The sequence below is a fragment of the Chiloscyllium punctatum genome, chromosome 37 (genome assembly GCF_047496795.1).
Source record: "Chiloscyllium punctatum isolate Juve2018m chromosome 37, sChiPun1.3, whole genome shotgun sequence".
NCBI lineage: Eukaryota > Metazoa > Chordata > Chondrichthyes > Orectolobiformes > Hemiscylliidae > Chiloscyllium > Chiloscyllium punctatum.
In genome coordinates this window covers 67,462,422-67,488,096 of record NC_092775.1, presented here as the reverse complement: position 1 = coordinate 67,488,096, position 25,675 = coordinate 67,462,422, and the positions used below count along the sequence as shown (strand labels likewise).

The 25,675-nt window shown below is 38.9% G+C and overlaps 1 protein-coding gene across 1 annotated transcript in view; it reads right to left on the bottom strand.

Annotated features, from left to right (window-relative positions):
• The window catches only part of ctnnbl1 (catenin, beta like 1), a 183,362-nt gene extending 159,070 nt beyond the window's left edge, over positions 1-24,292 (bottom strand). Inside the window, exons 1-2 of the mRNA XM_072556958.1 lie at positions 24,185-24,292; positions 4,678-4,854 (exon numbers count right to left, since the gene is read on the bottom strand). Coding sequence (XP_072413059.1) covers positions 4,678-4,854; positions 24,185-24,214 — 207 coding nt within the window. The 5' untranslated portion in view covers positions 24,215-24,292. The remainder of the gene's footprint in view (positions 1-4,677; positions 4,855-24,184) is intronic.
• Between the last annotated feature and the right edge of the window lie 1,383 nt (positions 24,293-25,675).

Below are 25,675 nucleotides of genomic sequence, written 5' to 3'. Positions count from 1 at the left end.
CCATCCCACCCCAATAATCCTCAGTTTAAAAATCGCAATATCCAGTGTCTAGTCTTCGCAGAACTCAGTGATCAGCATGTTTATTAGCTTTTATCTTTTTTCAGAGTCACCTCTTATTTCTAAGCTCTGTGTGTGTTTCACTATTGTTTCTTTTCAGCGTTTGTAATTAATAAACTCACTCTTTACATTACTCAAGGAAGTCTGATTCAATCAGAGCCCTTTAAAACATAAATCTATTTGGTCTGTGACAAAGGCATCCACAAGCAAAGGGTTCCTTTCCAAATTAAGGTTGTTAGAACCAACTGGATGAAAACAAACACAATAAGATTAAGGTAATTATGAATAACGACAAAGATGAACGGAAAATAAAGATTCTGAATGATTTTAAGATGACAGGATTTGGCCCAAGTGGACTGGGAACAGCTACTTGCTGAAAAATCCACATCAAAATAGTGGGAGCCAGATAGAAAGTAAATACTGAGATTACAGGGGCAAACTATTTCTGTAAAAAGTGAACGGTGGTAAAGGTGAATCCTGGATGTCAAGGAATGTACTGAATTTGATACAGGAAATAAAAAAATGGGAATGAATATTGAACGTATGTTCGCAGACGACATGAAAATGGGTGATATGGGATGTTATTAGGAAGAACGCCAAAGATTCCAAGACAATAAAGATGGGGTGGGCAGATGGGTTTAACAGGGACAAATGCAATTTAATCCTGAAAAGTGAGAAGTTATGCAATTATGGAAGGACCAACAAAATTATAGTATAAAGAATCAGAGGGACCTTGGTGTATATGTCCATATTCCCTTAAGGCAGCAGTACAAGTAGATAAATGAAATAAAAGAATTATGGATGAAGATCTGAAAGAAAAACAAAAATTGCTGGAAAAAGATCAATAGGTCTGATAGCATCTGTGAGAAGAAAGCAGAGTTAACGTTTCAAATCTTCAAACTGCAAGTTTCCCTTCAAGCCACAGGTATCCTGACTTGGTGTTTTATCACCATTCCTTCATTGTCACTAGCGTAAAGTCCTGGAACTTCCTTGCTAATAGCATTGTGGGTGCATTTGTACCATTCAGATTGCAGCATTCAAGAAGGCAGCTCACCACCAACCATTGAAGGGCAATTATGAATGGCACTAAATGCTGGCCTAGCAACTAATGCCCACACTGTGAATGAATTTAAAAACTCTGCTCTAAAACTTCTTACTGACAGAGAGAAACTTAGATGAGAAACATATTTGGCAATAACTGGGGTTCTACTGCATCAGGGTCAAACACAGGAAAGATGTGAGAAATATACCTTCAAGTTATAGGTTTCGCATTTCTGATTTTTTGGACGAAATGTTAAAGTGAGATTCAAATAAACTCTCAATGGGACAAAGATTCATCGTCCTCTTTAGATTGGAAATGAGTCATGTCCAACATTGTGATCAATATTTAAATTCACAATCAACCCTCCTATATAAACATCACATAAAACAGATATTGTGGTCAGTAACCACGATGCTCAAGTTGGCTGACTTCACAGCAGTGACTACACTTTGAAAAGTATATAATTAGTTGTATGATGCTTGAGGATATCTTGGAGTTGCTATATATATGTATTCTTTCTTTTTCAAAGGTCTGCAATTTGAGAGGGAGAGGGTACAATCGGAAGTGACAATATTTCTGTTGAATAAAGGGAACTATGGAGCTATGAGGGAGGAGCTGGCCAAAGTTCAATGGTGCAATACCTTAGCAGGGATGACAGTGGAGGAACAATGGCAGATATTTCTGTGTATAATGAAGAAGCAGGATCAGTTCATTCCAAAAAGGAAGAAAGGTCCTAGGAGGAGGCATGGGTGGCCGTGGCTGATGAGGCAAGTTAAGAAACATATAAAAATAAAAGAGAAAAAGTATAACATAGTAAAGATAGGTGGGAAAACAGAGGACTGGGAAGCTTTTAAAGAACAACAGAGGATTACTAAGAAGGAAATACACAGAGAAAAAAATGAGGTACGAAGGTAAACTGGCCAATAATATAAAAGGAGGATAGTAAATGTTTTTTAGGTATGTGAAAGGCAAAAAAATGGTTAGGACTAAAATTGGGCCCTTGAAGACAGAAACAGGGGAATATATTACGGGGAACAAAGAAATGGCAGAAGAATTGAATGGGTACTTCAGATCTGTGTTCACTGGGGAATACACAAGCAATCTCCCAGAGGTAACAGTGGTTGAAGGACCACAACTTAAGGGAATTTATATTTGCCAGGAATTGGTGTTGGAGAGACTGTTAAGTCTGAAGGTTGATAAGTCTCCGGGGCCTGATGGTCTACATCCCAGGGTACTGAAGGAGATGGCTCGAGAAGTCGTGGATGCGTTGGTGATTATTTTCCAGAGTTCGATAGTTCCTGTGGATTGGAGGGTGGCTAATGTCTTACCACTTTTTAAGAAAGGTGGCAGAGAGAGAGCAGGAAATTATAGACCAGTTAGTCTGACCTCAGTGGTGGGAAAGATGCTGGAGTCTATTATAAAGGATGAAATTACGACACATCTGGAAAGTAGTAACAAGATAGGTCAGAGTCAGCATGGATTTATGAAGGGGAAATCATGCTCGACTAATCTTCTGGAATTTCTTGAGGATGTAACTCTGAAGATGGATAAGGGAGATCCAGCGGATGTAGTGTACCTGGACTTTCAGAAAGCTTTTGGTAAAGTCCCACATAGGAGGTTAGTGAGTAAAGTTAGGGCGCATGGTATTGGGGGCAAAGTACTGACTTGGGTTGAAAGTTGGTTGGCTGACAGGAAACAAAGAGTAGTGATAAATGGCTCCATTTCGGAATGGCAGGCAGTGACCAGTGGGGTACCGCAGGGATCAGTACTGGGACCGCAGCTTTTTACAATATATATTAATGATATAGAAGATGGTATTAGTAATAACATTAGCAAATTTGTTGATGATACTAAGCTGGGTGGCAGGCTGAAATGTGATGAGGATGTTAGGAGATTACAGGGTGACCTGGACAAGTTAGGTGAGTGGTCAGATGCATGGCAGATGAGGTTTAATATGGATAACTGTATGGTTATCCACTTTGGTGGCAAGAACAGGAAGGCAGATTACTACCTAAATGGAATCAATTTAGGTAAAGGGGCAGTACAGAGAGATCTGGGTGTTCTTGTACACCAGACAATGAAGGCAAGCATGCAGGTACAGCAGGTAGTGAAGAAGGTTAATAGCATTCTGGCCCTCATAACAAGAGGGATTGAGTATAGAAGCAAAGAGGTTCTTCTGCAGCTGTACAGGGCCCTGGTGAGACCACACCTGCAGTATTGTGTGCTGTTCTGGTCTCCAAATTTGAGGAAAGACATTCTGGCTATTGAGGGAGTGCAGCGTAGGTTCACGAGGTCAATTCCTGGAATGGCGGGACTACCTTACGCTGAAAGATTGGAACAACTGGGCTTGTATACCCTTGAGTTTAGAAGACTGAGAGGGGATCTGATTGAGACGTATAAGATTACTAAAGGATTGGACACTCTGGAGGCAGGAAACATGTTTCCGCTGATGGGTGAGTGCCGAACCAGAGGACACAGCTTAAAAATATGGGGTAGACCATTTAGGACAGAGTTGAGGAGAAACGTCTTCACCCAGAGAGTGGTGGCTGTGTGGAATGCTCTGCCCCGAAGGGCAGTGGAGGCCCAGTCTCTGGATTCATTTAAGAAAGAGTTGGATAGAGCTCTCGAGGATTGTGGGGGAATCAAAGGTTATGGAGATAAGGCAGGAACAGGATACTGATTAAGGATGACCAGCCATGATCATATTGAATGGTGGTGCAGGCTCGAAGGGCAGAATGGCCTACTCCTGCACCTATTGTCTATTGTCTGTGTTTGTCAAAAATGCAAGTTAATGATGCACAGCATTACAGCAAATGCCTTGTTAGAGGTCACACAACCAAACTTACTCCATGTGCACGGTCTAAGTCATCATTAGCACAACAATACAATTTAATATGCAAGTCAAGATGGAATTAGTTTGTCAGATGATGATTGCACAACACTTCATAGGATTTCAAATAAACAAGTTCTCCTATTATGTACTGTAGCATTCACTTATAAATGTGAATGTCTATGCCTTTGTTCTGCCATTAATTAGCAAATGGTAATTATGAAAAAAAGATTAAAGCGTATACATTCATTGTAGTTGATAAAAAAAAATCAACAAAGCATTAAAAGTTTCAATAAGTTCCCATTAATTCTGATTTTTTTCATCCTAGCAAGCAATCATGACCAGCGTAAAACTAGTAGATGGGCCATGAATGAATAAGTTAGAGAACTATGAAAATGCAACAGCAGATGCCACAAAGAAGCAACTCAACTGTTCACAATTTGAGTTGGCAATATTTTTACATTAAAAGAAGGAACAGCTCCAGCAATACACATTCTGGATTTTCTTTGGTATTACCTAAAGAGAACAAGTCAAACTTTTTATTTAAGAATACAAAAGAACAGATCTTAAATAACTGCCTATAGTCAAAAAACACATTAAACATGATCAAAAACCAGTAATTTTTACATAATATACGAGTGACAAATAAGAATGATCAGAATTTGCAAAGTTTACTGAACAATATTATAACAAAACAGAAATTATTACTTTAGAATGAAAGATGTAAAAGAGACTTCAGAAATATTACCTCATCATTTTCCATTAACTCAAGAATTTTCTTCTTGCCTGCTTCTTCCTCATCTTCATTGGCCACAGTTCCACTCTCTTCATAATAGCTTCTTCTGGCTGATCCATATTTATGCGACACTTTTAACTCTTCTTCATCATCATCAACACCACGGGGACGTTTTGCACCCCTGTCAGGCTTTAAAATATATGAATAATTACCAAGAGACCTTTGTAAGCTATGCCAAAATGGCTAGATGTTTTGCTTTTATTTATGATTTTTGAATACTTGATCTTTTAAAATGTCACACAAGATCAGTCTGCCAAAGACTTAGTATTCCCACAACAGACAACACTGCAATTACAGAAGAAACACAAATGATATCTCATGTATAAAAGTTCCATCCATCCAATCAAGCAATAACTCAAGATTTGTCAGGACTATATGTGTTAAGAGAGCTTATCCCTAATGATTAAAAAACAAAGCTATAGGGAAGAAAACTTAATCAAAGGACAAAGTCTACTTATCAAAGATATTCAAAAAGATGCAGTCACTCTTAAGTTTTCAGACATCTGTGCAGTTTAACTCAGATATCAAGGTTTCTGGATTCATGAAATACCTGATGACAACATTGCTACATCTCTACAATCTGCAAGGCTCAATTGTATCTCTTAATTCAAAAATCATACTGAAATGTGCCCTGCTGTAATTAATTATTTTTTGGGATGTAGATGTTACTATCTATATCATTACCCAGGTCTAGGTGACCTGAGAAAGTGATGGTATGTCTTCTCCTGCAACTGTTCAGACAGATATTCTTGCTGCGCAATTTGACTCAACTGAATAATCCATCAGGCCATCGTAGACAGCAGTTAGGAGTCAGATATGAAGGAGTGGCATGTTTCCTTCCTCAAGGTTCTATTGTTATGTTCTTACAATAAACACCTACACAGTCACTTTTACTGATACCAGGTTTTCACATCTATGGTTATCAACTGAATTCAAATTGGAGCGACTTCAACTGTGTTCTCCAAATTATTAGACAACGCCTCTGGATTACTAGCTGAATAACATATGCACTGACCAGCTGAATCTTTTGAAGTTCAAGTTATCGTTTTGGTAACTACATGACTCTAAACCAACGTTAACGGCCCTCTGAAATGTCTCAGTCAAGTGCATGTAAAAGCTCCAGTCTGACAAAGACACATCCATCAAGTCTCCAACAAAACAATTCTTTAATATTCAAAAGACATTTCCATGGTTAAAATCCCACTATTATTTCAAAATAAACCTGCTGGACTATAACCTGGCGTTGTGTAATTTTTAATTCTGTATATCAGCATTCACGAAAAATCTAGCTGCACCAGTCATAAACACTAAGATTGATCAGAGGCCGAATATTCTTATCTCCTGCCTCTGTAAATTCTTGTCATTATCTCCATACAGGAAATGTAATCTAACCTAAATCCTCACTGTGTTAATGTCTTGGCACTTTCTGTCCAACAATAATTCTGGGAGAACCTGGACTGCAGAAATTCAAGGAACTGGTTTGCCATTTTTTAAGGACTGGACAATAAATATTGACTTTCCAGGGGTGCCCACTTTCTTTGAATGATTAAAATAAATCTCCACGTATTACAATTACTGAGTTTATTTATATCCTCAACTTCCTGTAAAACAATTTATTGATCTATTCTTTCAAAATCTCCTTTGCCAATCTGAGTGCCACAATCCAGATTGTGAACTCATCCTGTGCAGAATTCTTCCACCTTAGCATTAATAGTGTTTAGAGAGATGTATCATATCTTTCATTAGCTTATCACATTAAACTGAATAGAACCAGAAAATTGACAGAAAAAAAACCTGATGAATACTATGTTCAAAACAAAATATTGCACTGTTCTAATAGCTTGAACGTCGAATTCTTGAATGAGAAAATATAGCACAGTCTATTTAAAATCTGAAATTCTAATATATTGCTGGATGTACACAGCTAATGCAGCATTGTTTTGAAATAGTAGCATGATGTGCCTTTCACATAGTAAAACAGGCTCAGTTAAGTATTTCTGAGTAAAATTGGCTCAGTTAAGTATTTCCAAGTAAAACTGGCTCAGTTAAGTATTTCCAAGACAATTTTAGTAGAATAGATGATGGATATTTTAAAATATAAATACAATGTTTATTCAACAACATTCAAGCTCACTCAGGATGATATTTGATGCATTTTAATCAAGGAATCCTTTATCTGCAATGATACATACATTACATCCTGATGTATAATCCCTTGTTACTTATAATAAAACAAAACTCCGCTTAACTTCAATATGCTTTACAGAATGTAGCTTTCAACATTTGAAAGCCAATGATGCTACTATTTCAAAACAATGCTGCATTAGCTGTGTACATCCAACAATATATTAGAATTTCAGATTTTAAATGGACTGTGCTATATTTTCTCATTCAAGAATTCAACATTCAAGCTGTCAAATAGTGCAATATTTTGTTTGATCATCAAAAGACATTAATTCAAAATGATACACTAAATCATGCAATACTCCCAATACTTATTTTAAGCAAACCAGCAGCAATGAGTTGTGGGAAACATCAAACACTATTTTCACATTAAATTATTCCATCTCTTTTCAAACAAGTCAAACAGGGATGCGGATCGTTAGCTGTCTTCCTGTTTGTCCTATGTTTGCACTACATGAGCAAAACCAATGTAGTGTACAAAATCCCATGCAAGGACTGCACAAAACACTACATAGGACAAACAGGAAGACAGCTAACGATCCGCATTCATGAACACCAACTAGCCACAAAACGACATGACTAGCTATCCTTAGTAGCCACACACTCAGATGACAAGCAACATGAGTTCGATTGGGACAACAGTACTATTATAGGACAAGCCAAACAGAGAACAGCCAGGGAATTCCTAGAGGCATGGCACTCATCCACAGATTCAATCAATAAGCACATCGACCTGGACTCAATATACCGGCCACTGCAGTGGACAGTTGGAACTGACAACTGGAAGCGGCAGATACAAATCACTATAAATGCTGGAGGAAACATCACAGAAGTGCTTCACAGGAGGCTCCCAAACACTGAGGATGTCACCTAGACAGGGGACGAAACGTCTGCAACACAAATTCCCAGCTCAGCGAACAGAACCACAAGAATAAACAAATCATTCCAAATAAATTAGAGGTAAAGGGACTGCATGTTCAAAACCAGATGCTACCCACTGATCTTATCACAAAACATTGCACTTAAAAGGTCATGCACATCACTGACTGATCAATTTTCACACCGTTAATGGTCGCACACTGAAATTTATACAGATTTGACAGCAAAATGCAAGTTTTTTTTTACTACATCTTACTTCCCTAATTTCTGATGGCAAAAATGGCAACTGTTTAAATCTAGTATGGTTCCACTCGTGATTTGTTTTCAAAATACTGTCTGATCACCACTACCATTAACATTTCAGCAAAATGGAACAGCTTTGAACCATATGCAAACTGAACTACATTTTGTCTTTTTCAGTAGAAACAGTTTAAAAAGAGGCTGAGGTTGGTAGTCCCCAACAGGAGGTGGAGGAAGGAGCAATGTGAAGCGACAGATTAAAAGTATTACTCAAGTCATTGTACATTACTGTCAGTTTGATTCCTACAAAGAATAATTGTGGGTTTGAAATATTCATAGTATGTGGCTTGATCAGTGAACAATTTCCAGAAGCTTTTTTGTGGTTATGACTATCAGCATAATACAGGGTGGTGGATAGAACAGTGTGGAGTTTGATATGATGAATTAAAGAACATTAAATAAGCACTGTATTCTATAGAACAATTAAACACATTGGTTCAAGATGTGTTTCTCTTCTAATATATTGATAATAGTAAAGCAGAGAGCAAAACTGAAGGATATATTTAGCTCAAATACTATTTTCCATTATCTCAGCATTGCCAATATAGAAAATATGCCGAGTGACAGATTTATGTTTATCTAATTAGTTTAATTGCATGCTATTTATTCAACATATAATTTTTACAGTAGACAATTTATAATTTGCAAATACACAGATGATTCACAATTGCATTGTGGTCCACAACTTTATGTAACAATACACATTTATCTGTCATCTATGCATCAAAAAAAAAGCATAAGAAAATAGGATAGTAAGCCAAGAGGAGGAAAATTAAGTGTAGCAGCCTACAGGAAGGTTAATAGGATGAGTTTTAAGGAAGAGCTTTTAAAGCAATGAGATTTATGGTGACCTTGTAGCCATTGTTGATTGTGGTAAAAGCCCATCTGGTTTACAAATATCCTTTAGGGAAGAAAATCTGCCGTCCTGACCTGTCTGATCCACAATGTAACTGACTCTTTACTGCCCTCAGAAATGGCCTAGCAAGCCACTCAGTTCAAGGGAATAGCAATAAATCTACCTCTTGCCAGCAATTAATACATCCCGTGCAAGAACAAAAAAAATAAGAGATTTCAGAAGAGCTGAGGCAGTTGAAGGCTTTAGTACCTTTGGTTGTGCATAAGAAGGAATTCAAAAAAGATGTGTCAGGAAAGGGAACCTCTGGGAGGGGAAAGAACATTGCAAGCACCTGTACTTACAGAACAGGAAAATGTTATGGGAGTAAGTATTCATAGACTAGAAGATGATTTCGAATTGAATCTGTTACTAATTCGAATTGAATGAGACACCCATACACAATGATAACAATAATGTCAAGTAAATAGAATTTAGTGAAACACGACATTTATGTGATGCAGTTTACTGAGGGGTGAGGAAGGGAGTCCAGCCAGAAAAAAAAATTACATTCTGGGATAGAGATGCTGAGATAAGCAGGTGACAAAAGTCACAAACAAAATCTCAAGGTTAGAAAAGTGATGTTACAAAGAGGATGGGCAGAATGTTATGAAGTAAGGTACATGATTTACATATTTTAACATCATTTGTTTTAAACTATTTTGGATTTTAAGTTAATGGCATGTAGATTTTGGTCAATATATGAAGCGGTTTAATAATTAACTTGTTGGTCTTACTGAAGGCATGATTTTATGGCAAAGAGCAGTTGATAGCCCTTCTGGAGTGATAATGGGAACTTGTTTGCATTTGCAATGCTTTACTATCAGGGTGTAATTATTGAGAGGCATTAGCTTGTTTTTGGTTTAAAATAACCAAAAACTGCTTTCAGAAGTTTGTAAAAGACATGCTGGATTTAACCTGGGTCAGATGGAAAAATAGTTTCTTCTGGAGAAATTACCTCAAAACATTTATATGTAGAATAAGTACCTGGGGGGAGGGCTTCAAAGACGTGGATCATTGGGATATTTTCCAGGGAAGGTGGGACCTATACTAAGGAGGATGGGTTGCACCTAAGCTGGAGGGGCACCAATATCCTGGTAGGGAGGTTTGAATGTGTAACTCAGAAGGGTTAAACTAGTGGAGGATGGGAACTGGAGCAACAGGTCAGTAAATATAAAAACTGGGGAAGAGCTTGAGACTAAGACAAATACAGCTAAGAGGAAGAGCAGTTGCTGAGCTCAGCAGAACTGGAGGCTTAGTCGTACTTGCTTCAACGCAAGAAGCATAATAGGTAAGACGAATGAACTTAAAGACTGAATTAGTGCATGCAATCATTTTGTTGCTATCACAGAGATATATTAGAAAGAGGGACTTAACTTTCTGGAATATTGACATGTTAGATGTGAGAGAGAGACAGAACGAAGCAAAAGAGGTGTGTTGAGGGAGGACACCCTGGAGGGATCTTGTAGCAAGGCATTATGGGTAGAGCTCAGGAATAGAAAAGGTGCAGTTACAATGCTGCGATTGTACGATAGGCTTCCCAGCTACTAGCCAGAGATAGAGGGAGAGATACATAGTCAGATTCTGGAAAGATGTGAAAATAACAGGATTGTTATGGTGGATGATTTTAACTTACCCCATACAGACTGGGACTTTAGTGCCAGGGGCTTGGCTGGTGACCAGTTTGTTAGGTTTATCCAGGAGGGTTTTTTTTAAACAATATGTGGATAGACCAATGAGGGAGGGGGTCATACTGGACCTAGCAAAGGGAACTGAAGCTGGCCAGGTGATCAAACATTCATTAGAGGATCACTTTGGGAATACTGACAATAGGTTTTCAGATACTTTTGGATAAGGACAAGAGTGGATCTGAGATAAATGTGTTAAATTGGGGAAAGGCCAACAATAACTACATTAGGCAAGAACTGGAAAAAATGGATTGGCTGTTTGAAAGTGGGAAAGTGTTGGGGAGAATACTGAGAGACAGGATTTATCCACATTTAGAAATGAATGTATTAGTTAATGATAGATAGCATGGGTTTGTACGGGGAAGGTCATGGTCTCATCAACTTGATCGAGTTTTTTGAGGTGACAAAAATGATTGACAAGGGAAGGACAATACAGGGTCCCAAATGGACTATAATAAGGTATTTGATAAAGCACATGGCAGACTGGTACAAAAGATAAGAGTCTCATGGGACCCAGGGTGTGCTGGCTATTTGGATACAGAATTGGCTTTGTCAGAGAAGAAAGAGTAGCAGTGGAAGGATGCTTTGTGAAATGGAAATCAGTAACTAGTGGCATTCCACGGGGATCAGTGCTGGGACTTTTGTTGTTTGTATATATAAATAAATGTCCTGGAGGAAAATATAAGTGGTTTGATTAATAAATTTGCGGAGTTACAGATAGTGAGGAAGATTGTCAAAGGAGACAGTGGGATATACATAGATTGCAGATTTGGACAGAATATTGACAGATGGAGTTTGATCCAAGCAAATACAAGGTGATGCATTTTGGAGGATCAAATGCAAGTGCGATTTATACAATAAGTGGCAGAAGCCTTAAGAGCTGCCATACAGAAGGATCTGGGCATACAGGTCCACAGATCCCTCAAAGTGGCAAAACAGATGGACAGGTTGGTCAAGAAGGCATACAGCAAATTTGCCTTCATCAGCTAGGGCACTAAACATAAAAAGTTGGCAAGTTACGTTACAGCTGTAAAAAACTTTAGTTAAGCCACACTTGGAATACTGTGTGTAGTTCTGGTCACCACGCTACCAGGAGAACACAGATGCTTTTGAGAGGCTGCAGAGAAGGTTTACTAGGATGTTACCTTGTTCTGGAGGGTTTTAGATACGAGAGACTAGATAAACTGAATTATATTCACTGGAAAGACTGAGGCTGAGAAGCGACCTGATAGAGGTCTCCTAACTTATGAGAAGAAAGATAGGGTGGGTAGTCAGAGGCTTTTTCCTAGGATGGTTCAAGGTCAGACAGGTAAAGTTTAGGGGAGAAGTGAAGGGAAAATATTTCACACAGAAGGTGGTGGATGCCTGGAACACACTGCCAGGGGCGGTGGTGGAAGCACGCAGGTTAGCAATGTTTATGACATATCTTGATAGAGACATAAATGGGAGGCAAACAGAGGGACTGAAACCACGTAGAGAAAATGAGAAGTGGGGCTAAATAAGAACGAGGAATCAGCACAGGCTTGATCGGTCAAAGGGCCTGTTCCTGTGCTGTATCATTCTTTTTAAAATGATGCCGTTTCATGTTTAGAAATCTTTCAAATTATGTTACATGTAACTAGCTCAGTTTGTCCTATTTAGCTTCACTTCTTTGGGGTAATAAATTCAATTTTCTTCTTAAAACCAGATTTGCAGCATTGCATTATGCTTCAGTGAAACACTACCACAGTAAATTAGAAAAATATGATGTACCAATCTCAATGTGACTTGTTCACTAGTAACGTCAACCTAGATCACAACTTGGAATTGCATTAATAGAATACTGGAGCAGAATTTGCTTATTGTTTAAATAGACAACTTTACATTAGTTTGCAAAGGAACATGAAAGAGAATGGTGAGCAAAAAGACCAAAATTAAATTATTTGATGCATGTGGATAAAGTCACTCGCACAAATTTGAAGAGTAAAATCATCTGCTCCAATGTTTCAAATACTTGGTTTCTTGACACTCTTCTGCCGCATTTCTAAACCCTATTTCAAGATACTATCTTTGTTACTCTCCTGTTTTGATTCTATTTGTAATTAGTTCCAACATTTCACTTACCCATCTCCCTGATAAACTAAAAAGAACAACTAGCCGAACAGCAGAAGAACAGGCCCTTTGGTCCACCAACCCTGCAGTGACACATGGCTCCTTTCTAAACTAAAAACATTTTGCTTCTATGAGATTCATATTGTTTGTTCCTGCTGATTTATGTATCTGTCAAAATGCCTCAATTATTGACAACATGTTTTCTTCTGCCACCTCCTCTGGCAGCACAATCCAGGGCACTTGTCGCCCGCTCTGTAAAAAACCTGCCTCTCGTATCTCCTTTAAACTTGCCCCCTTTTACCATAAACCAACATCCCTTTGTATTTGACATTTCTACACTGGGATAAAGGTTCCCACTATCCATACCTCTCATAATTTTGTGAACTTCTACATTACAACACAATAATTTATAAGTAAATAATTTCCACTCACATGTTAGCGTGTTGTTTAAAATGTAATTTCATATCCTTACATGTACTCAAAAACATAATACTAGTAAGTAAATGCATGGTCCATAATTCCATCATAAACTTTCCCCTATTCACGATATTCTTTGGTATCTGATCCATTGCCATTGTCATTCCTTTCCATTTCTTAGTACCAAAACAAAACTATTACCACAATAAGTATAACAAACTGTTATATAATAATCACATTGTGATGTCTAAACATAATTTAAAATAAGGACAATGATCAACTGAAGCACATAGAAATAAAATCAATAATATTTATCTATATATTTATAAAATCGTGCATGACTTGTGTTCCAAGAGAATCTTAAAGATTTTAATATTTACAAAATCTGGCTTATCCACACAATCTTCTCGGCTCTACATGTAAAATGATAATCTCTCTCATCTTATACCCCTCCTGTTACGTTTCTGGATCTTTTCCAATTTTCTTCTTCCATATTTTTCAGTTCCACTTTTCAGGTTATATTAGAGAGTTTCAACTATTTGTGATCTTGCATATATCTTTGCTTGTCTCCATATTGAACAAGCATGAACAGCAAAAAGCATAGACATAATAAGATGGCTGGCCTCCCTAATATTGTATCTCAATTTTTAAATGAATCAAAATGTTAACCTCATATCATAAAACTGTCTGAAAATGCTCAACCCAAATTTAAATGGATAATATCAAAAAATCCAAAAATGCATTGAATTTGAAGTGCAGCTGAACACATCTATTCAATCATCGTATGAATTGGTGTATCAAGTTATTGTCAACTCATTCTCACTGCACAGAACTGTAATAAATCAAACCTCTTACTTTTGCTGCAGTCATGCTGAAACATAACTGTTACACACATCGAAACAGTATCTAAGCTGACAGTTCAAGTAATATTCAGTTATTAGCATTTTCCCTACACAGTTCATGAAGTATACTCCAAACGCATATATGGGACTTAACATACAATTAATGTAGTGTGGCACCTCCTGGAGAAGTGTCAGGTTGGAGGCTAGTATCCAGACAGAAAAATGTACATTGAGATTGGTAAAAGAACGAGGGGGAAAACTTCTTTGTGTAATGACGATTTAAGATCATAAGAAACAAGAGCAGGAATATGCCATTCAATAAGATCATGGGTGGTCCGAATGTAGAATCAACTCCACGTTTTACTTGCTCCAAACACCCACCACAATAACCTAAATTCCCTTGTGGATTAAAGAATTATCCATCAGAGACCTGAACATATTCAATGACCCAGCCTTTATTTCTCTATTCAGTCCTCTCAGTAGAGAATTCCAAAGATTAACAACAGAGAAATTTCTCCTTTTCTCTATCCTAAAGGAGGATACCACTTCTGTGTAACTGTGACCCTAGAATTAGATTTCTCCAGAAGAGGAAACATTCTCTTAGCATCTATCCTATCAAGTTCCCTCAGTCTTTGATCTTCCAAAAGGATCAACTCTCAGTCTTCCAAACTTGAGTACAGGCCCAACTTTTCCATGTAACTCTTTCAGGCCTTGAATCAACCAAATGAACTTTGTGTGAATTGTATATCGTTTCTCAAGTAAGAAGACTAAGTACTCTTGGTGCAGCCTCACCATTGTCCTATACAATTGAAGGAAGACTTCCTTATTTTTACACACCTTGCAACAAAAGGCCAACAATTCATTTGGTTTTCCTAATTACTTGCTGATACAGAAACATTTTGAGATTCATGCAGAAGGACATTCATATAACTCTGTACCACAGCATTCTGCAGTCTCTCAAATTAAATTCTGTTCTTCCCACTGTGTATATGAACGTAGGAATTAGATTGCACTTTCCCAACAACCCTGATATACTTTGATTCTTCTATCTGTGCCTTAAAACCTTTTTAAATTATCCCACCTCTACCACCTTCTGAACTCAAATTCCAAAGGCACACAACTCTCTCAATAAAGACAATTATTTTCAACTCTATCCGAAAAGGGCAACCACCAACTTTATAAACAGTGCACCCTAGTTCTTGTGCAAGAATAATCATCTTTTCCATGTGCACATTGTCAAGGTTATTCAGGATCTTATAAATTTCAATCAAGTCACTCCCTCACTCTTCTACTGCTTTGCTTCCAACTTTGCTTTCAACCTATTTTCCCACCCGACATTAGCCAACTCTGTCTTCATCAGCTGGAACAAGCTCAGCCTGTCGAGCCTTTCCTCATAAAATTATCTGCACATATTAGGTCTAAATAAAGGAAAGTCACCCTTATCCTATGAGATCACAGGGCAGCTATGGTGGTGGGTTAACCCATCGGTCACCATGCCTTAGGTGAGGGGAAGAGGTTGAGAAGGACAGCCCTTCATGGTAACCTCAGGTGGTGGGGGAATTCAACTCACAGTGCTGGCATCAATCTGCATTGCAAACCAGCCATCCAGCTGATTTCCTAGATGCCCCGCTCCTAACATTTTCCCAATGATGACCGCTAAGCAAACTGACCTAGAGTTTCCTACTTTCTATCTCCCTTTCTTGAATGTGCAGTTTTCTAACTCACTTGGAGCTGTTCAGCACCTATGGAATTTTGGAAGATTACAACAAATGAACCTAGCATCTCTGTAGCCACTTATTTTAAGACCCTAGGATGCTGGCCAATTAGTCCAAAGGACTTGTCAGCCTTTAGACCCATTAATTTTATTAGAACCTTTTTCCCTAGCAATGTGATTGTTTTAAGTTCATCCCTCCCTTTTGCTTCTCGACTTTTTAAACAGTTCTCAGGATGCTTTCCTCCCATGCCAAGTCAGACACAAACTACTTGTCCGAGATCTATGCCATTAGTCTCAACTACCAAAACCAATATGCCTGTTGCTACTCTTTTCTATACACTTATAAAATGTCTAATCGTTTTTATATCTCTTGCTAGCTTTCTCCCACCTACCAATTTCTCCATTATTACTTTTTAAATCATATTTTGCTGGTTTCTAAAATCTTATGGCATAGCACTAATCGTTGCAGCATTGCACTTCTTTTTTTATTCAATACTATCTTAACACGATGATGCATCGCTCTTGACACAATCTTCTTTTCTCTATGAACGATCACTGTTTACAATCATTAAATAATATCTCTCAACTGCTTTACTACCAACTTTCCTTTTAATCTATTTTCCCTTTCCACATTAGTAATCTTTAGGGTGTTGGTTTGCTCGCTGAGCTGTAGGTTTGATATCCAGATGTTTCATTACCTGGCTAAGTAACATCATCAGTGGCGACCTCCAATTGAAGCGAAGCTGTTGTCTCCTGCTTTCTATTTATATCTTTCTCCTGAATGGGGTTCCCGGGGTTTGTGGTGATGTCATTTCCTGTTCGTTTTCTGAGGGGTTGATAGATGGTATCTAGATCTATGTGTTTGTTTATGGCGTTGTAATTGAAGTGCCAGGCCTCTAGGAATTCTCTGGCATGTCTTTGCTTAGCCTGTCCCAGAATAGATGTGTTGTCCCAGTCGAAATGGTGTTTTTTTTCATCCGTGTGTAGGGCTACGAGGGAGAGAGGGTCGTGTCTTTTTGTGGATAGCTGGTGTTCGTGTATCCTGGTGGCTAACTTTCTTCCTGTTGGTCCTACGTAGTGTTTGTGACAGTCCTTGCATGGAACCACCTATACAACGTATTCAAGAAGAACGGATACTCAAAATATACAGTCCGCAGATTCCTCAAGAACAAACCATGACAAGCAGACAAAACATAGCCAGAAACCCTAACCACCTTACCACCATCAAAGTTTCAGAAGTGACAGCCAGACTACTAAGACCCCTCAGAATCCTAGTAGCACACAAACCCACCAACACTCTCAAACAAAAACTAACAAACTTAAAAGACCCAGTATAACCCATGGACAAAACCAATGTCATCTACAAAATTCCATGCAAGGACTGCCACAAACACTATTTAGGACAAATAGGAAGAAAGTTAGCCACCAGGATACACGAACACCAGCTAGCCACAAAAAGACACGACCCTCTCTTGGTGCTTCCCATCAAGCCTCAAGGACTTATTGGCCTTTAGCCCCATTAGCTTCGTTAGTACATTTTCTTTCGTGATAGTTATTGTGTTCATTTTATTTCCCCTTTTTCTCCTCAATCATTTTGTACTTTTGGAACATTATCAATGTCTCCTACTGTGAAGACTGGTGCAAAGTATTTGTTCAACTCCTTTACTATTTCCCAGTTCAGCATTAGTATTAACAACACTGGCCCTTAGAGACCTATGTTCACTTTGGCCTTTCGCTTCCTTTTAGTATATTTAAAAAAGCACTTGATGTCAAGCTCAATATTTCTTGCTAGTTTACCTTTCAGGTTTATTTAATCCCTCATTTTTATTTTGGTCACTTTTTGTTGTTTTCTAAACTTTCCCAGTTCTCTGGCTTACCAGCAATCTTTGCCACGTTCTACTTCTTCTTTCAGTTTGGTGTTAATCTTTAAATTCCTGATTAACCGTGGTTGGCTTATTCCCTTCCTAGAATCCTTCTTCATCACTGCAATACGTGTGTTTTTCAAGAGATGAACTATATTCTTAAAAGTAAACTATTGTTGCTCGAGTGTATTCACTACGAAATTCTTTTCCTAGTCCATAACAACTAGTTCTGCCCTTATTTATTTGCAATTACCCTTACGTTTACCACAGCTGTTTCTGACCCAAGTTCTCCTTTTCAAATTAAATGCTAAATTCTACCATGTATGGAAACTCCTCGAGATCATTTAATCAACCTGTCATTATACATTACCAAATCCAGACAAGTCTGATCCATAGTTGGACCCACAGCATATTGTTCAGGGAAACTGTCCAAATACACTACGCATTCTTCCTTGTGGTTACCTTACAAATCTAACAACACAACTGACATGAAGATTAAAGACACCCAGAGTGGCACGGTGGCTCAGTGATGATCAGTGCTGCTGCTTCACAGCACCAGGAACCCAGGTTTAATTCCAGCCTCAGGTGACTGCAAACTCCACACTCCCCCCACCCCGTGTCTGCGTACGTTTCCATCGGGTGGTCTGGTTTCCTCCCATAGTCCAAATATATGCAGGTGAGGTTAATTGGTTATAAATTATCTTGGTGTTCAGGAATATGGAGGCTAAATGGATTAGTCATGGTAATTGCAGAATTTTGGACATATGGTAGGGATTTGTAGGATACTGTATAGAGGATTGGTGCAGACTTGACGGGCCACACGGCCTCTTTCTGCACAATAGGGATTCTGTGATTAACGTACTGTCTTAGTTACATAGCATCATGAGCTTCTGATTTATTGTCTATCCTAGCATATCATAGAATCCCAGAATCTCTACAGGGTGGAAACAGACCATTCAGCCCAACAAGCAACAGGCCATTCACACCAACCCTCCGAAGAGTAACCCACCCAGACCTATTCCCCTACTCTATTACTCTTCCTGACTAATGCACCTAACCTCTACACCTCTGAACACTATGGGCAATTTTGCATTGCCAATTCACCTAACCTGCACATCTTTGGATTGTGGGAGGAAACCAGATCATTCCTGAAGGGCTTATGCCCAAAAACGTTGATTCTCCTGCTCCTCGGATGCTGCCTGGCCTGCTGTGTTTTTCCAGCACCACATTTTTCAACTCTGGTCTCCAGCATCTGCAGTCCTCACTTTCTCCTAGGAAACCAGATCACCCATGGAAACCCATGCAGACATAGAGAGGATGCGCAAACTCCACACAGATATAGCTACTGTTAAGGGGCCAAAAAGATTACTCCTGTTGATGTCTTCTCTCCACTGATATTTTTGACCTCCACCCTCATTTGGATTCTGCATCGTCTAATCGAAGATCATTTCTTGCTATCGTTTCTATTCCATCCTGTACCAACACTGCTACCCCATCACCCCTTCCTTCCTGCCTATATATTTGAAAAGTCACTTACTCCTCAATACACAGTTCTCCACACTGACTTCTTTGTAACCATATCTCCATGACGGCTGCAAAATCGTAACCATTAAATTCTATTTGTGCCATTAACTCATTATTTTGTTCAAAATACTATATGCATTCAAGTAAACAGTCATTCATTTTGCTAATCATTTTTCCCTTCTTTGACCCTATTTGCTGACATTTTTCTATGTTTGTACACTTCCCCTTCCTGTTGGATATCATTATCCAAACATCTGCACTGTAATGCTGCTAATCATTTGTTTTGTAAGCCTACAGATCCCAATACCAGGTCTCAAATAGCCTATTACCGAGAGTTATTGTGCCCTCAGTCTGTTCCCTGTTTAGTTCCAAAAGGAATTTTAACAAACTGTTCAAAATACAATGTACAAATTCATCCCCCATGCAAATTTTGTCCATTGCTTTCAATCAATGTGAAGAGTAAAATCTCCCCATTTTTGTCTAAAAGTCACACAACAGCAGATTTTAGTCCAACAGGTTTATTTGGAGTCACTGGCTTCTGAAGCGCTGTTTCTTCATCAAGTGAGGGTGAAGCAAGACCATAAGACATTGAATTTATAGCAAACGATTACAGTGTTATGCAGCTGAAATGATATATTGAACAAACCTAGACTGTTAAGTCTTTCATCTTTTAGAATGGCTTTGCTGGTTTTGGTTCTTTAATATGTAAACTCCAGAACTTCTTTCAAGTCACATTCTCAAGATAACAAACTTTTATAACAAAAGATGACATCTTACCTCAGACAATGACTTAAAGGTGTGAGGTTAGAATCTGTCTGTATCCCAATCTTGAATCAGATTGGTTCTAATTCCAAAGTGGAATTTACAAAATATGACATGGATTGACTGCCGGTAGGTTCTGCATTTTTTGAGCAAAATAGAATGTACATTAACAAGATGCTCATCCTCATTCTTATCGATGAGGTTAAGCACTTCACCAAGATCTTCCCTACGCCTCCACTTCTCGCCTTTAAACAACCGCCAAACCTTAAACATATCATTGTTTGCAGCAAACTGCCCAGTCTTCAGGACAACATTGACCACAACACCATACGACCCTGTCATGGCAACCACTGCAAAACGCGTCAAAGTGTCGACACGTACATGGTCCCCATATTACACATGGGGACCATGTACGCAGCAGGTACTTGTGTGATTTGGCTTATGTTGTCTATCTCAAATGCTGCAGGCAAGGATGCCCCAAGGCATGGTACATTGGCGAGACCAAGCATACGCTATGACAACAGATGAATGGACATGCTGTTATGACATGGGGTGAACCTCTCCTGCTAATTTAAACCCGCAACACAGCAATGATTTAACCCCCAGTTCTGTAAACTGTTTAAATTCGAGATGCCAAGAACTATCCCAAAAGTCACTATTTAAAGTACAAAAAATTTAAGAACTTTATTCTTTCGGTCTAACATAGAATATTAACTAACAACTATTTACAACTCCTTTCTCTAACCTACCTTTCACTTTCCCTTCTACAAAACTGGTCCGATAAAACCCCGATTGAGATTTATCAAACAGTTCAAATTTCAAAAACCAGCCAGCTGTTGAATCTTCTCTCTGTCTTCCTGTCTGCTTTTCTTCTTAGGGATTTCTGTTTCACAGGTCATTGATAGATAAATGTACCTTTAAGAGAGCTATTCTCCACGCAGTCTGCATGTGTTGGTGGCTTGGCAGTTCTCCTCCAACTGTTCAATTTGTTTAATATTTATACCCCAAAGCATCGGATTGTTTCATTGATTTTAATATTGTCAAAATACCAAATTCAGACTTGATTGGAGTTTAATATTTTGGGACATAATTTAAACTGATAGGCTGAATTTGAATTTGTTTTCTTGTCTCAAAGCCATCCAGGTACTGCTAGCTGCTGGACCAAATGTTACATTGTAAATTTTCCAGTGCTCTGTGTGCCTCTCTCTAAGTCCTAGCCAGCTTTCAACTCCCTTAAAGGTGTAGTACCCCTTACACCTTTGCAACACTACATAACAATCACCAGGCAGGGGTATTCCCTCCCAGTCGGAGGAACATTCAACAGTCACGGACATTCGGCCTCGGACTTCAGGTGACCATCCTCCAAGGCAACAATGCAAAGTGGCCGAGCAGAGGCTGATAGCCAAGTTTGGTACCCATAAGGATGACCTCAACCGGGACCTTGGGTTCATGTCACACTACAGGTGACCTCACTGCACTATACACTTTTTTTCTCTCACTCACTCACACACACACACACACACACACACACACACACACACACACACACACACACACACACACACACACACAGACACACCCCCTTTCACAAGCTTATACCCAATCACACACACACAGACACACACTTTACTAAGCTTGCACACATGCAAACACACACTCATGTGTAGTCATGCACACACACATTCTGTCTCTCTCTCCTGCACACGCGCACACACATAAAAGTTTATAGGATGAATTTGTATTTGCAGAATTATATTTGCAGATACATTCTATTTTGCTCAAAAAATGCAGAACTTGCAAGCAGTCAATCCATGGCATATTTTGTAAATTCCACTTTAGCAATAGAACCAATCTGATTCAAGACTGGGATACAGACTCTAACCTTACACCTTTAAGGGAATGTCTGAGCTGAGATGTCACCTTTTGTTATAAAACCTTAAGTTATCTCGAGAATGTGACTTAAAAGAAGTTCTGGGATTTACATATTAAAGAAGCAAAACTAGCAAACCTATTCTAAAAGATGAAAGACTTAACTATCTAAGTTTGTTCAATATATTGTTTCAGCTGCATGAAAATGTAATCTTTTGCCATAAATTCTGTGTCTTATGGCTGTGCTTCACGACCACCTGATGAAGGAGCAGTGCTCCGAAAGTTAGTGCTTCCAAATAAACCTGTTGGACTATAATCTGGTGTTGCGTGATTTTTAACTTTGTCCACCCCAGTCCAACACTGGTTCCTCCAAATCATGGCTCCCATTTGTTTTGCAGTAACTTTGTTATAAACCCCATTTTTTCTTGATTTATATCGTGCCCTACAGTAAACCTACTGGCCTACATATACAGAGCAACCCCCGGATTGACAAATCTGATTCTATGTTTTCACTACCTGGTGTGGCAACTGTACCATTCAAGATCAGAGACGGCTACAGAGAGTGGTGAACTCAGCCCAGACAATCACAAAGGCCAACCTCCCAACTACAGAATCCATCTACCAGGCTGCTGTCAAGGTAAGGCCGCCAGCATTCTTAAAGATCCATCCCACCCTGGCAATGTTTTGCTACAACTTCTATCATCGGGAGAAAGTAGAGATGCCTGAACACACACAGCAGAGTTTAGATTAGAGTGGTGTTGGAAAAGCACAGCAGGTCAGGCAGCATCCGAGCAGCAGGAAACTTGACATTTCAAGCAAAAGCCCTTCATCAGGAATACTGGTTTTGTAACATTTTCTACCCTGTTAGAATACTGAATGGACTCTCAAACTTTTAACATTGGCCTGTACCTGCATTTTTGTTTTTTCCACTGTTTACCTATTATTTGCTATCTATGCTACTTAACTATTTGATCTGCCTGTATTGGTTGCAAGACAAAGCTTTTCACTGTGCCTCGGTGCATGTGACAATAAATTCAATTACCAGCAGTTTACTGCATCTTGGACATTTTATAGGGAATGTTAGAGAACCAGGGCCCAGGAGGCTGCTGGGAAGATATATTTCCCATTTAAATGAATGGGTTCATACCTATCTGCGGTTTCAGGCTTCTGTGGTGGCTCTTTGATCGTATCCTCTGCAGGGGCAGGGGTACTACTATACTCCCAATGATGACTTCTTCCCTTCACCATTTCTTATCTCTATCGAAACAGATTCTACATCTTGATCATCTGAATGCTCATTACTGGACTGATTTCATAATTTAATAAAAGAGTTCCTCAATTTCCTCTCCTTCCTTCTTGTCTTTACAAAATGCTGAACATCCTTGAATATTTAGTTCCCAGCCATGGTCATTTTTGCAACCACATTTCTACAATGGCAATCATATAACACACTTATTTGTATTCGTATTATTAACTTGTCCATCCTGCTATGTATGCTGTGCACATTCAGAGAAAGAATTTTCAGTCTGCCTTTTCACTATTCATCTCTATATCTAAAAGCATAGAAAATAGAAAAGTAACTAAAATGTACATTGGTGTTTTTGGCAAGACGTGGGATTAATTGGGAATAAGGGAATTACATAAACCTTGAACAAGTACTTTGCATCTGTCTGCAGTTTAGTGATAAAAGCATCTCAAGAATTACTTGCTAGTATATTCTTATGCTTGTGTTCTGTTCCACCTGACACACTCTCATCCTCATTATTAATATTGCAATCCTACATTACTGTTTCATCCTTTCTTATCAACTTTCTAAATTTCCCATCATATGAAACTTTTCTCCCACTAAAGTTATATTTCAGTACTGGAGCAATTCTGTTTTCCATCTTATGAAAAGGACATCAAGGCACAGGAGATAGCATAAGTGTGGTGTATGTTTTATTTTATATTTAATATTTCTATATTAGATTAGTATTGAAAGTTAACATTATGAAATTATTTCTCATCATTCTGTCAATCAGAGTGATCTGTTGTTAGGCAATAATGTATAATATTATAACGCACCTCTCTGTACAAAGGAGTTTAAAGCGATTCAAATAAAAGATGAAACTCCTAAGCTGGATCTGATGGTAATAATGTGGCTGTGGGAAGCTGGTCTATTGATATTTCCGAATCAACCTGCTCAGAGATGTCATTACACACCTCTGGAGCCGGTGGGACTTAAAGATGATCACCGCTGAGGCCCCACGTGAACTCCAAAGTGTCAGAGAAAGAGGCTTCCCTGTCACTATACTGGCAAATGCAGCCACAACTCGAGGTCCAGGCCCTGCGGCCTCGCTTGTCCCAGAGCCGGTTGGGGGGTTAGGTGAATGAAGCGGCTCAGACTGACTGAGGATAGACAGGAAGCCCGAGGGAAGGAAAAGGTCCTGCCTCACCTGGTAGTTGAGCAACTCGCCCACGTCCATCACAGCACTGTCACCAGGAGAAGCTGGCAGCCGCCTCCAGCCCACACACACACAGCTCAGGGCTCTGCCACACTGCCGTAAAACAGCAACTGACACACTGCCGTATGTACCAACCGGTCGTAAATGACTGACAGTTGTCGTAAAGGCACCACATTCAGGTCTGGAATGAACTTTAAAATTTTTGAGTTGAAACCATGGTAGGTAATTAAACTTCTGAAGGGAAAGTTAGGATTGGTTTTAGTGACCTCTTCCAACAAATAAAAACCGGAAATAGATTTAAAAGCAGAATATTTTTGAACTAATCAGGGCAGCTTTTATTTTGGAGTGAAACAAATTTAATGTTTCAAGCTGATGATTTTCATCACACCTGGAAAGGTTATTACTTTTGTTAGATTTGAGGGAAGAAGGTTAAAAACAAAAGGAAAGGTGAGGGTTAGAGAATCAAAACTCATAGTGTGGCATCGAAATACATGATAAAACAGTTATTAATCAGAAACCAGAACTGTTCAGGGCCCAGCCACATTAGATTAGATTCCGTATCATGGAAACAGGCCCTTAGGCCCAACAAGTCTACACCAACCCTCCGAAGAATAACCACCCAGACCCATTCCCCATATTTACCTCAACTACTGCAACTAACACTATGGGCAATTTAGCCAGGCCAATTCACCCAACCTGCACGGTTTTGGATTGTGGGAGGAAACCCACGCAAACACGGGGAGGACGTGCAAACTCCACACAGACGTTCACCTGAGGCTGGAATCCCAGGACCCTGGTTCTGTGAGGCAGCAGTGCTAACCACTGAGCCACCGTAGCACCCACATTACCTTAAAACAGGGAGAGGAACAGACATATTGCCATATGCCCCAAATGTTTGAAAGGATGTAATTGACTAAGAAAAAGATGAGGTGTTCCTCAAATTTCCAGTGAACTTAGTGCAAAAAAAGCAAGAGTCCATGACAGAGAAATAGAAGCAGAGTGGGAGCAGATGTGTTCAGCCAAATGACAATGTGCTGTATATGCATTATACTATATTCACAAACAACAAACATATATTAGGAATTGAGAGAAGTACAAGTACTGCTTCAATGTAAGGTTGTGTTTTGGGTCCTCGATCTTGAGGAATTAAGAGAGCTGGTGTTGCAGCTTCTACTTTTCTATGTGAAATGATGGACCAGTAGTTCTAGGAGAAGACAGTTCCTTCAGAATAGTGAAAAGGGAAAGGAAGGGAATAAGGTGTGCTATTAACAATATGAGTGGTAGAAATAGTAAAGAATCATCATTGAAAGTGAGCACTAATGGATTGGAGGTGAAGCTAAGATGGACCATAATATTATAACCTCTTATCAAAGTTAGAATCTATATTAATAAGTCTTTATCTGTCCAGACTGTATTTATTGATCAGTTTAAAACTTGCATCTGTTGGTGCATTTATTGCTTAGGTAATGCCTAGGTACCTAA